The following is a 13939-nucleotide window of genomic DNA, read 5'->3' on the forward strand; positions in this document are numbered from 1 at the left end:
AACCCACAACCTTGGTATTTCAGGATGATGCTCTACCCAAATGAGTTACTCAGCCAGGGCTAATAATTTTTGAAACTGACCATATGGGGATCCATTACATTAGTCTACCTTGTTTGGGTTTAACAATTTCTATAATAAAAAGTTTAAAAAAATAAGTCAAGTATGGCAGAGGAAAAGAAAATGTCTTGATTAGTACTGAATTACAGTAAGTTATTCTTCCAACAGAAGATTCTGAGCTGGAGCCTAGGGCAAGGATGGCACACCTTTGTCCAAAGACCTCCTGACCTGGAACTGAGCTTCAGTCTGAGGAGATGAGTCACCTGAACCACTCCCAGAAGAGGCTTTAGGTTAGAAGCGATCTGGCTCTTTACAGAGCATTTGCAGAAATGAGGCATTTCTATACTGTGTCGATCAGCTTTTGCTGTGTGACAAACTACCCCCAAGCTTAGTGGTTTAAAACAAAGATTGAATATTTCTCAGGGTTCTGTGCAGTGGCTGAGATTCTAGGCTGACTTGCCTGGGATCAGATGGTTTGGATGGCCTCACTCAAATGCTTGGGACCCCAGCAGCACCTCCTATAGGAGGCTAGCCAGGAATTGCTTACAAGACAGGAAGAGAGGACAAGCCCCAAGGCACAGGCACATCCATAGGATAAAGCAAGTCACATGGCCAAGCCTAGATTCAAGGGAGGGAGAAGTAGAGACCCCTTTGTAGACTGGACTTGTATTGAACAGGAGCCAGGGGTGCTAGTCGTTCTGACCCAGCCCACCTCTCTGAATGAGACTGACTTCACAGATGTGGCCGAGAGTGGGCCCTGTGTTAATGTGCCCCTTGGGAACAGGGGTGGTGAGTGAAATGTTACTCAGAAATACAGATCCAGGGCTAATGGAATTAACCAGAATAATTCGTTTCTGTTTCTACTTTTGTTTGTCTCCCTTTTTCCATAGTCTGAGTTTGGTTTTATTTTTCTCCCACCTCCTCTTGAATAGAACATATGTGACTCACTCTTGGTGGCTGCTCATTGTTCCCCCCAGATATTCTCAAAGGACAGAGTGGCTTGATTCAGAGGAGGAGGAGGGTGAAGCTGGGCGTGTGGCCTAGGGCCAGCTCCCTTCCTGTTTCCTCATCGCTGGGATGTGGGGGTTGCATGGAATGTCTCCGAGGCCCTTGTGGCCCAACCCTACTTACAGGGAAGTGGTCAGGCTGGAGCAGGTGGTCCAATGCTGTGTTCCCTGGGCCTCAGGCCAGGCCTGGCCACTTTGGGGAGAAGAATGCCCTGTGTGGGTGTAATAGATTGGTTGCAAAAGTGGCCCCAATTCCCACATGCACGCCCCATCCATGCCTTTTGCAATGATGTTTTGCAGCTCCTTCCATCAAGAAATGGAATCTATCCCCCCACCTTTCCCTTACCAATCTGCTTTGGTGGATAAAATGTGGTAGAAGTGATAGTGTGATTGTCCTGTGCCTCACCCTTAAGGGCCATCAACTCATTTACTCCCTTTCTTAGAATCCTGCCTCTGTCACAAGAACAAACCTAGGCTAGCCTGCTGGAGGGCAGTCATCCCAGCTGAGGCACCCTAGACCAGCCAGCACTCTGCCAACCTACCAGCGTGAGTGAACCCAGGCTAGATCAGCCTAGCCCAGCCACATTGGCCGAGTCCCAGCCAACCTATAGATTCATGAAAAATAAGAAATGATTGTTGTTTCTGCTGCTGTAGGTTTGGGTGGTTTGTTGCACAGCTGATGGAGCGTATGTGTCCTGAACAGAAACCCACATCACCTCTTCAGGCTGGGCTGGCCCTGGAGTTTAACTGCTGGACTCTAGTTCTGATCTTGACTCCGTCCCTTGGAGGTGGAGCCATCCTGGTTCTCAGGCAGGTGGTCTTGCAAAGGAGGGAGCAGTGGAGGTCCTGGGGGAGCAGGCCCTTGCTGCCTGACCTGGATAGACATGGCAATGCAATTTCTGCACCGTTTAGTTTTATTTTTTTAAACCAAAGTTATACCTGCACCTGAATTAAAGGATCAAATTGTCCAATAGGATGCTGTTATGAACAACAGCATGCTTCTGTCTGCTCCCTCCTCCCCATTTCCTGCTCCCCAGACACAGGACTTTCAACTTTTTAAAAAAGCAATCTATATATTTATCTTTTAAATAGCATGCTCATATTGCTACATCTTCTTTTGAGGTATTATTTGTTGACTTCCCACCATGGAAGATTCAGCTCCTTGTCACCCACTATCCTCATACACTGGCTCCCTCCCCAACTCCTTGACTTCCCAGCACTCTTAAGTCATGATTTTGTTAAATTAATGTTCACTTTTTACCTGCTATTGTGATTTTGAAAATGCTATTCACAAATGACCCAGGCAGAAAAATAGTCCAACTTTAATTTTTTTGCATAACTTTTCCCTGCATGGGTTTCCTAATGGCTGCTCTAAGCCCCAGGGATGGAGTGGGGGTGGAGGTGGGAGAAATGTATTCTCATATTCTTTTACTTTAATTTTATAGATTTTAGAGAGGGGAAAGAAGAGAGAGAAGCACAGATATGTTATCCCACTTATTTATGTATTCATTGGTTGATACTTGTGTGTGTCCTGACCCAGGATCAAACCCACAACCTTGGTGTATCGGGACAATGCTCTAACCAACTGAATTCCCCGGCCAGGGCCTATTCTCATATAATTCACCCTCTCTCACGGGGTGGGGCAGGGGGGCAGGCACACCATGGGCTCCTAGTTATCGGCAATGCCACTTGTATTACTCTCAGGCCTGCAGGGGCCTGCTTTAGGGCCTCTGTGAGCACCCTGGTTTCCTCTGTGCCCTTTCCCCCGGCTCTGGCTCCCATGTCATTAGGTAACTCAGTGCCCTCCTTGGCTTTCACATCCGCCACCCCCCAATTCAGGGCTGTCCCACCCCCCATTCCTATAACCACAGATGGAGCCCAGTTTAAGGACTATGTGGAGTGGAGGAAGGCGACCATGACCCCGTTTCTCCCTTTCTCACCTCCTCCAGGATTTGTGGGCAAGGATTTGTGGTCCAGGGTGGGGCCTAGCACTGGGGCTAGCACTGGGAGACTTCTGAGTGAGGAGGCTGTCAGAGTTCTGTGGGGTGTGGACCGGGCACAGAGCTGCTGTGTGCATGCGATTGGCGAGGTCTTGGCTGAGGCATGCTCTAGCCATGGGAACAGGACAGGACAGCTTGCAGAGCTCCGATGTGCTGAAGGGCTGCAGAGCACGTTCATTTACAGAGCGTCTTGAGGGAAATGGAAACTTCAGCCCCACCAAAACCTGTGCGCAGAGGCTTGTGGGGGTTTCATTCATAATTATCCTAAACTGGAAACAACCCAGATGCCCTTTGACTGGTGGATGGACAAACAGACAGTGATTCTGCTATGCAATGGAATGCTTCTCAGCCAGAAAAAGGGACAAACCACTGATACGCACACTCAGCACCCTGACTGAGCCCAAATGCAGCATGCCGAGTGAAAGGAGCCTGGTGCAAAAGGCTGCACACTGCGACCGTGGGCACCTGGCAGCCTGGAAACGGTGCAACTGCTGGGCAGAGACCGGAAGGAATTTCCTGGGTGGTTGGAGATGTTTTTTGTTTGTTTGTTTGAAATTTATATTTATTGTTGAAAGTATTACAGATGTCCCCCTTTTCCCCTCACTGACCCCCTCCGTCCCCCAGGCCTTCACCGCACTATTGTCTGTGTCCCCGGGTTATGCATATATGCATATAAGTTCTTCAGTTAACCTCTTCCCGTCCCCCCTGTGGATGGAAATGTTTTATATCTTGATTATTGTAGTGGTTATACAACTCTATGAATTTGTCAAAACTCATAGATTTGTACACTAAAAAAGGTGAATTTTACTGTATATAAATTATACCTCAATACACCTAAAAAAATTAAACTAATGACAAGTTTAGTTAGGATAGTGTCTGTGGTGACACTGTAATAGTAGGGATTGGAGGAGGAATTGAGATCCAGGTCTGACCTCACATGTAGTGTGGATGGGGACCTGTGCTCTTTGGGCGAGTCCCTGCCTGCCATCTGGGAACCCCTGCATGCAAGGACCAGTTCATTCTGTAGGGATGAACCAGAGCCACAGTAGAGAAGACCCCCAAATCATACCTACTTTCCCCTCCTGCCATCAACCTGTGACCATTTCCCTGACCAGAGGGGAAATGGAAGACAAGGACCTGAAACAGATCTGAGTCAGAGACTGAATTTCAGAGCTGGTTCTGTCGCCAGCCAGCTCAGCCTCTCAAAGCTTTAGTTATCTCATCTGCAAAATGGGGACAATGGCCACTACCTGGCAAAGTGCAGTGAGGGATAGATGAGATGGCGGCATGAGAGTGCCAAGCCCAGTGCCCAGCTGGTATGGGCTTCCTAAAACATAGGGGCATTGCCTTGTGGGAGCGGCCACCAGCAGGCCTTGTTTGAATTCTTGTTGCACTTCTTACAAGCTGTGTGACCGTGGACAAGTGTCTTAACCTTTCTGGGCCCTGATTTCTTCATTGATAAAAGTGAGATTTTTTTTTTGGCCCCATAAGATTATTGTGAGGATTCAATGAATACAAAGGCCTTAACCCTGGGACTAGCCTATAGTGAGCATTCAGGAAGAGCTATCCCATTATTATCATAGGGTTGCTAAATTTAGCAAATAAAAATACAGGACTGCCAACCTAATTGGAATTGCTAATAAACAATGAATTATTTTTTTAAAAATATGTTTTTATTGATTTTAGAGAGAGAGGAAGGGAGAGAGAGAAACATCAATGTGAGAGAGAAACATTGATCTGCTGCCTCCTGCACGCCCCCTACCTGGGACAGAGCCAGCAACCTGGGCATATGCCCTGACTGGGAATCGAACCGGCAACCTTTTAGTGCATGGATGATGCTCCACCAACTGAGCCACACCTGCCAGGACAACAATTAACTTTTTTTTAGTATATGGCCCATGCAGAATTTGAGACATACTTATACTAAAAAGTATTCATGACATAATTATACTAAAAAATATGTGAGTGTTTAAATGAAATTAAAATTTAACTGGGCAGTCTATTAAGAGGGGTTGCAAACTTGGGGTAATAGGAGCATGGGACTAAGCCTGAAGGTGAGTGGAGGGGTGAATCATTTCCATTTTTAACTTCCCTACAGCCGGAGTCATACAAATACTTTCCCTACAAATCTTACCTTCTTCAGGAATCTCCCTTGATTTAACCCGTACGGTCATTCATTCCTTGGTCCTGCCTTAGTTCAGGCTGCCAGCCGGTGTCATCACAACTCGCTCCTGGGCCGATGCCGCCCTTTGGGTGTTCTGAAGTCATTTCTTGTGTGTGAGCTTGTTTCCCGAGTAGGCAGCTGCCAGGGCAGGACTGTGCGCCTCTGTCCTTCCCCGGGGGTTGCTGCTGGGCGGTGGGTGCAGCACCCACATTAGGCTCTCTGCCTGTGGCTGATGGCTGAGTGGCAGCGCTGCTCTTACATAATTGGTTTCTCTCCTCCTTTCTCTTTCCAGAGCCAGATTTCACACTGAGCAGCTGCAGACGGAGAAATCAGAGAAAGCAGAGAAAGCAGAACCCAGCCTCAGATTCCGAGGGGCCTGCTGGGGACTCTCTCCTCCTGCTCCAGAAGGAAGACCCTGAGGCTGCTCTCTCAGGCCAGGTCTGGGCTGCCATGGAACTCGAAGCTGCCCCTGAGCTGCCCTCCCCACGGCCAGGCAGATAAGGGTGGCACTGCCCCGGGAGCACCTGTGTCCCCCTGCCAGGCCATCCTCCCTGGCCAGCCCTTCTTCAACTTTGGGCTACCTGTGCTGACCTGATGCCATGTAGGCCCCACTTGGGCCTCTGTGGATAGACATACCGCCGGGGACACCGCCTCTGCTCTCTAGGAGACCCTGCACACCACCATGCCCCGGGGATTCTCCTGGCTCCACTGTGAGTACTGGGGGTTCTGTGGAAACCGCCCCGGGGAGGCCTTGGCCCAGAGCCGGGCTCTGCTGTAACCACGGCAACTGGGCCATTCTTGCTGGTGAGAAGTTGAGATGCTTCCCAGCCTCGGGCAGGCGCCCTCTGGGGCTCCCACGCTCGCCTTCCACCCAGGCTCCAGCTGACCCCAGCTCAGGCAGGCATGGCAGGCGTGAGTCATAGGCTGCGTGGGCGCAGTCAGCGGGTGGTCATGGGAATGGGGCAGGCGCTGGGGGCAGGTGGCAGCAGTGCCTTCCCAGACTCACGGGTGCTAGGAGTACGGCGGGGACAGAGGTGGCGGGGAGAGGATTTCTGGCCTCCCTGGGCGTGGCCGGCAGGTGGGAAGGGGGCTTGTGAAAGTGTCTGGGCCTTAAGACACACGGGAGAAGTGCAGCCAGGTGCCTGGAGAAGGCAGCCTGTTCCTCTGTCCCTTCCTCCATAAAGAACAAAATTAAAAGGCAGAGGGGGAGCAGTTTGTTGGGAGAAAGAAAAATAAGTTGAAATGAGGACAGAAAAAAAAAAGGCCCTAGAAGCCTCTCAAGCCTGCTGGCAGGAGGCCAGACCGAGATCCCTTCAGATTCGGAGATTCGATTTAGTTGAATCAAATTCAGCCCATGTTTCTGGTGCCTCCCACGTGCCCACTGGAGAGTTCCTGCCGTGGTGACAGGGACCTGGGCTGCCTTGGCCTCACTCTCTGAAGCCTGGCACAGAGTTAGGCCCTGGGAGCTCTGTGCTGAATGGATGAGGTCAGGACTTGATCCTGCGAGGAATCAGCATCGGACTTGGGTCCAACCTGGTCCTTGTGGAAGGATCTGCGAAGGCTCGGAGCATTTAGCACAGTGGAAGGCAGAGACCCAGTGTTCTGGAAGTCTCCAGGTCTTGAGGAGAAGGAGGAGCACCATGGGTGAGGTGCCACTTGACATGGTCTTGAAGGTGGGCAGTGTTCACGCAGGTGGTCATGCGGAGGTGAGGACAGCGTTCGAGGGAGAGGGACCAGCACGAGCAGAGGCTCAGCGGTAGGACAGAGAGAGGCCAGGGTGGAAAGCTGGTTCATGAGATAGCAGGGGCACCTGGGGGGTTCAGGATCAGATCTGGGGCTGTGACTGAGAGGGCCTCTGCTTTCGGAAGGTCAGTCTTGCTTTGAAAGGAGCTGCTGTCGCCACCTTCTGGACAGGGAGTAATGAGGGCCAGTCCCAGAGATGGAAGTGAGCAAGAGAAAGCCTGGAATAAGGGACACAACTGGTGGAGGGGACAAAGTTTGTGGAGGCAGCTTGCAGGACTTGGCCAGGTTTGGCTGTGGAGTGAGAGAGGGTGGGATGCAGGCTGTGGGCCTGCGGAGGGGCTGGGGTGTTGCAGAAGGATTGGCTGCAATAGCAGATTGCCACAGGCTCGGTGGCTTACAGCAGCAGACGTTTATCCTGTCTCAGGGCTGGAGGCCAGAAGTCTGAAGTCAAGGTGTAGGCAGGGTCACGCTCCCTCTGAAGGCTCTAGGGGGGCATTCTTCCTGCCTCTTCAACCTCTGGCGGCTCCTGGCGTCCCTTGGCTTGTGACGGCATCGCTCCGGCCTCTGCCTCTGCCTTCACGTGGTCTTTCCCTCTCTCTGTCTCTGTGTACTCTCCTCTTCTGATACAGGCACCAGTCATTGGATTTAGGGTGGGCCTTAATTACATCTGCAAAGATTCTATTTCCAAATAAGGTGTGCCTGAGGTTCTGGGTAAACAATATTTTTTGGGGGGTGCTATATACCCCCCTACACATGGTGGTGGACAGGCCCCCTTTATCATATCACTGCACCAAGGGCTGTCTTAGGGAGAGGCGCAGCCCCCTGCCCCTCACCGGGAGCCATCTGGGAGCTCCTTCCTCATACTGCTCTATCTTCAGCCTTCTCTTTTGTCTTTTGGGCCCCCGACCTCTGGAGGGAGGTGAGGCTGGGCAAGTCTCTGGACCAGGGTCAGATTTGCCCCTGCTGTGGGGCTCCAGGGGTACAGCGTGGCCATGTTTGCTGGCCTGTGGAGGGAACAGAAAAGAATTTACAGTTGGAAATGGACAGCAGACTTGGAGGAAGCCTGTCTGGGGGAGGCAGAGCATCTGTGGGCAGAGTTTCTGGCACAGCTCATGGTGCCAGGCTGGGAGGAACTGGCTCTCTGAGACTCAGTCCCGGCTATGAACCCACAGTTGCCAGGCCCCGAAGGATCTGGACCAGGACACAGATGGGAGCAGCTGGGGCAGGACTTGGGGCCTGGGGTGAACAGCCAGTGGTGACTGCCACAGGAGAAAGAAGACCCTGTGTGGACAAATGCTGACTTTTAAAGAAAAGATGGAAATTCAGATTTTTATGTGAAATTTCTGTGAACCAGATGTGGCCCTTGGGACACCAGTTTGCAACTGTTGCTCTAGGTCAGAAGTTCTCAAAAAGTGTGGTCCCCAGACCAGTAGCAGCAGCATCACCTGGGTGCTTGTTAGAAATCAAGTTCTCTGGCCCGCCTCTGACCTACTGAATCAGACACTCTGGGTGGGGTCCTGACTGCCCTCCAGGAGATTCAGATGCATGCTACCATTCCCCTGCTCGAGGTGAACCCCAAAAGTGCTCAGTGAACAAGCCTGGGCTGTGGTCACATCATGTGTTTACACACTTCGGGGCTCAGTTGTCTGGTGAAGATAATGGGTGAATTGGGGAGATGGCGCCAGAGGCAGGGATGGGTGGGGGCTGGTCTCGGCAGGGTAGACCCTGGGGAGGGCAGGAGTCTTGGTGAGACCCCGAAAGAGGTTTGCAGTGTGTGAGGATACCCAGGGCAGGAACAAACTGTGAGCAAAAACTCTGAGGCAGGAATGACCTTGACCTGCAGGCGTGTCACGCTGAGAGGGTTCATGACTTAGAGGCAAGACCAGAAGCAAGCTGGCTCAGTTGTGTTGCTCTGTACCTTTGTCCGGATACTGGTTTGAGCACTTGGGAAGGGAAAGAAAGAGAGCGAGGGAGTGTAAGAGGGGTTGCAAATTTGCATCCTTGCAAAAAATGTGGTTGTCAGAGTTCCGTGGGAGGAAGGGCAGGGGGCTGCAGCCCTTACAGGGCACAAGGCTTGAGCAGACCTGAGGGCGCCCCGGTGAGGGCCCAGCAGGAGAAAAGCCGTGGCAGCCGGACTGAGAAGGACTCAGGGAAACGAGGGTGAGCAGGCCGGGGCTAGCAGAATTTAAAAACAAAAGTCTTCTTAAGGACCAGGAAGGTGAGTGGGGAAGGTCCAGTCAATAATTCCTGCCCATAACCAGGGTGGATCCAGGAGATGACAGCCTGCCTGGCCGATTTTGGGGGAAAAAAAGAAAAAAACGATTGCTTTTGACTATAACAATAATAGAAATTCATTGTAGAATATAAAATATATCCTATAAAACATAAAGAACATAAACATTTCCCCTAGAGATATGGTACAGTTCTTCCCACTGCACTTCCTAAGCACACATCTGTAACCAACAGAATTCAAGTCGTGCTTGAATTATATACTCAGATACGGAGTGTTAAGTCGAGTGTTAAGTTGTGTTTTCTTTTAAAACTCCCCTAAGCATATCATAAGTACTTTTCTTATCACATAAACAGGTCATAAGCATTCTTTGACAGTGTGACTTCTATTGACTACATTAATTGTTCTTAAGCATTTAGATCGTTTACGGATTTTCACTATTATGCAATAATGCTGTGATGGAAGTCTTTGCTCGTAAGCCTTTTGGGCTCTCCTTTTTGTTTGCTTTTGGGTTTACTCCTAGAAGTGAATTTAATGTGGCAAAGGGTGTGGACATTTCAGAGGCTAACTGGGTGGAAGGGTGTGGACCTTATTAATTCCATTAATAACAAAAATTGCCAGACTGCTTTCCAGGATGAGAGCATCTGCCTCACTACTTTTGCCAGCACCAAATGCTATTAAAAGAAAAGAAAATTAAACAAACAAAACCACTTTTCCTTTTCATAGGTGAAATAACGGCATCCGATTGTTTTAATGTGGATTTCTTTGTCTTTATTAGCGAGGTTGATTTTTTCGGATATGTCTCTTGTCCATTTGGATTTTGTTCTTTCTGCTCCGATTGACATAACCCTTGTTCAGATTTTTTGCAGATTCTCTTAGAGGTTTTTTGTAAGTCTGTTCAGTTACAGGAAGTCACACGGGCTATTTCTGAAGTCACAGCCACCCCTAGTGGCGAAAGCTGGTGACATTCAGAAGACGGCAGCTCGTTTTTTTGGCAGGGAGTGAGAATGGGCCTGAGTGAGATTTGCTTAGCTTCGCAAACCAGAAGGACCCTGCACACCCAGCGGTACAGCTAACCGAGACGGGTGCCACGGTCAGCTAGAGCAGGGGGAAACGTGGCTCCTGTCACCCAGGGGTCGTTTCTAGAGTTGGAACTAGCACCTCCATCTCCTGGATCCCCAGGTGGAAAATGCAGCAGCAGGCTTTGAAAACATGTCAGCACTGTGCAAGGTGCCCTGGAGGGGAAGTGGTGGCCTCCTGATGAGGAGGAGCCGGGACTAGCCTCGGGGGTGGCTTCTGGCCAGCTGCCGGCTCCGGCCGGCCTGCCCCCCCGCCCCCCCCCCAGCCCAGGCTGCAGACGGTGCTCCTGGAGGTGGGACGCCCTCCCGGCTCCCCGCCCTCACCCCTCCCGCCGCTCCTGGGGACTCGTGACCGGGAAGGGGGCAGACCAGGCCGCTCATGTGTTCCTGTTGGGCACCGTCCACAGATCTCGGGATCCTCCTTGGCATGGCCCTGGGGAACCAGGGTTTGGAGGTGTGGCCCTTGACCCCGAGCGAGGAGTGCGCCATCACTGGCTTTCTGCGGGACAAGCTGCAGTACAGGAACCGCCTTCAGTACATGGTAACCCTGTGGTGCCTGCAGACCCCCATCCCAAGCCCCTTAGCTCATGGGGGGTAGGGATCTGGACATTCAGGGTCTCTCCTTGGACCTGTGTCAGCCCTGAGCCTCCAAGGCTCCTTTTCTCTACCCCGCACCCACCCCCTCCCCCAATGGCCCAGTTACCTGACTGCACCGCTCTTCCCTCTCCCTCCCGCCAGCCATCCCTGGGGGCCTCCACCCCTCCTACTAGGTCTGACCTTTGGTCTCACCTCCACGTGGCACTTACCCCGTGATTCAGGAATGGACTCCAGGAAACCTTGGGGAACCCCAGACACTTATTATTAGCAGGGGAGATAAGGGCCTAGAAATTGGGACACAGGTGGAGAAGCCCACATGGCACTTGTTTTAAAAACAGCTTTATTGAGATATGATTCATGTACCACATAATTCACTCATTTAAGTGTACTCAGGGGTGTTTGGTACACTTACAGAGTTGTGCAGCCATCACCCTAATAAGTTTTCAAGTACTCGTTTAGTTTTCTGCACCCCAGGGAGTCTATTTCTCTTGGATGGCGTGTCCCTATACTATTTCTTGGCTGAAACTTCTGCCTTAGCAGCATCTAGGTGTTTTGTTTCATCCCTCCCCATGTCCCAGAGGAAAGACAGCTGTCCTATCCTGATGGGGAGCCAAGTGCATTCTCCCTAGAGGGCCACGTCTGCCATCATAGGGCTGCTCCCGGGTTCCCTCCTCCTACAGCAAAATGTCTGGGGAGTGGGGCAGTTTGCAGGAACCTGTCTGAGCCATTTCTGACTCTGATCTCATGTTTGTTTTGTTTTGTTTTTACCTCCCCAGAAACACTACTTCCCCATCAACTACAGGGTCAGCATGCCTTATGAGGGGGTGCTCAGAGTGGCCAACGTCACAAGGCTGGTGAGAATCCCCTCCCTGTCTCCTGGGATATACTGGGGGCCTCTCCTGAGAGTCATGTTGGTGTGGCAGGTCCTGTTACCAGTGGCCTTTCCTGGCCCCTCAAGTAAGCTCGCCCTTGGCCCAGGTCCAGGGTTGTCCGAAGTCCACAGTGGGCACCTGTGGTTGGCTCCTTATGCAGGGGCAAGTTGGGAGGGTGGTCAGAGCGGTGTGGGGAGGGCCCAGAAGCCCGTGTGTGGCGGTTTCAATGATTTCTTCTGTCCCCACAGCAGAGGGCCCGGGTGAGCCAGCAGGAGCTGCGGTATCTGTGGGTCTGGGTAAGTCTCAGTGCCACCGAGGCCGTGCAGCAGGTGCTGCTCGAAGGCCACCCATCCTGGAGGTACCTGGAGGACATACACACTCTGCTGGTGAATGTGCAGCAAGTCCTCAGGGTGAGCTGGGCAGAGGTGTGGGCGGGCAGTGTGTGTGTGTGTGTGTGTGTGTGTATGGTAGCCAAGGGCTGTGGGGGGGGTTGTGGACACCTGCAAAGTTCCAACATGTCCTAACAAGTGTGGGAGAAATGAGAGAGAGGAGGAGACGGCCAGTGGTGGGCTGGGCTTGGGGGCAGGAGGTGTGCCCGAGACCCTGTTCTGGGCTGTCTTGCTCTGGGATCTTGGGTAAGTCATTGAACCCCGTGGCTTTGTTTTCTATGCCTGAGAGACGAAGTTCCTTGTGGGGAGAGGGGAGGAGGTGTGGATAGGTGGAGCACAGGAGTTGTTTAGGGTGATGAAACGCTCTGTATGAGACTGTAAAAGTGGATATGTGACATTATGCATTTGTCAAAGCCCATAGAACTGTACAACACAGAGAGTGAGCCTTAATGTAAACTATGGACTTCAATTAATATAATAATAATAATAATATAATAAAGAGGTTCCTGGTAACTGCCTTCTCAGCAAGGTTGACCTGAGGCCTCTGGGTATGTCCCTGGAAAAGCCTGAAGAGTAAGGCAGCTGGATGAGCGTGCCCATACAGGCCATGTGGGACCCTTCCACACCCCCCATGCTCCCTACCCACCCCAGCCCTCCTCAGGACCCTGGTACCTACCTGCCCCAGGGACCCCCACCTGCTCCCTAGTGAGAACACCCAACAGCCACTGTGAGCTGCTGCCCAGGTTAGGGGCCAGCGACTGCTTTTGCAGCGGCCTCAAATTTGGGGGAGTTCTTGAAATTCTTGCAGAGGCCGGGAGCCCCAGCCATGTCGTCAGCAGCTTTTTGGTGCCCCTGGGCATGGTAGTCATTTTTCTAATGATGGGAAAAGAGAAGCCTCTGTATTGTGCTTGGGTGAGGGACAGGGGAGGGTACCCCTACTCCCCTCCCCTGGGAAACTTGGCACCTGGAAGGAGAGAAATTGCTCATAGGCCTCCTGGTCACGGGAAGTCTTGTCTGTCTTCTGTGTTTTGCACGGCTCCAGATGTGACAGCCCTCACAGCTGTCCTGGCATGTGGCCCTGGCTCTGCACGGGCCCCAGGTGCTAACAGTTTCCTCCCTTCCAGGGTGTGGAGGTCAGCCCCAAGGTGGAAGCCGTGCTGTCTCTCCTGAGTGCCCCAGGGCTGAGCCTGAAGCTGGTACGGCCCAAAGCCCTGCTGGACAACTGCTTCCGAGTCATGGAGCTGCTCTACTGCTCTTGCTGTAAGGAGCCCTGAGTGGGGGGGGCTGGGGCAGGGGCTGGGTGTCTGAGTCCAGTGGCAGAGCTGGCACTCTCCTGGCATTCCCTCCGCTCCCCAGGGAGACAGGCCATTTCTGGAAGCTGAGGTGGGCCCTGGGTGTGGGAACAAGAACAGTAGGGCTTGGTCTGGAACAAGGTGGGTGTTGACCACCCTCACAGTTTTTTCTCTCTACCCTGCAGGTAAACAGAGCTCCGTCCTAAATTGGCAGGACTGTGAGGTGCCCAGCCCTCAGCCCCACAGCCCAGAGCCCTTGTCGCAGTGTGTGGCCGCCTAACTGTGCCCTCCGCCCCAGCAGCCCCCACCTCCCTGCCTCACTCCCTAGGATCTAAGGCTGGACCCCGGCTCATTGAAACTACTGAGGGCAGAGGCCCTTTGCCCCAAGCAGCCTGTACGGGGACTGGTGTGGGGCAGATGGAGGAGCTCCCACAGTTCCCGGGCCTGAGATGTTGCTGGGTGGTGGTGGGAGCCCCTCTTGGGAGAACCCCAGGAAGGGGTTTTTTTCC

The 13939-nt window shown here is 52.2% G+C and overlaps 1 protein-coding gene across 1 annotated transcript; it reads left to right on the forward strand.

The window, feature by feature from the left end:
- Window positions 1-5910: 5910 nt before the first annotated feature.
- On the forward strand, window positions 5911-13710 carry IL34 (interleukin 34). The gene is made up of 6 exons (XM_016197743.2): window positions 5911-5938; window positions 10688-10821; window positions 11654-11731; window positions 11998-12159; window positions 13263-13398; window positions 13616-13710. Exons 1-6 carry the CDS (start codon window positions 5911-5913, stop codon window positions 13708-13710), a joined length of 633 nt encoding a protein of 210 aa, XP_016053229.1.
- Window positions 13711-13939: the final 229 nt, after the last annotated feature.

This window comes from Miniopterus natalensis, chromosome 18, assembly GCF_054644295.1.
Source record: "Miniopterus natalensis isolate mMinNat1 chromosome 18, mMinNat1.hap1, whole genome shotgun sequence".
Classification (NCBI taxonomy): domain Eukaryota; kingdom Metazoa; phylum Chordata; class Mammalia; order Chiroptera; family Miniopteridae; genus Miniopterus; species Miniopterus natalensis.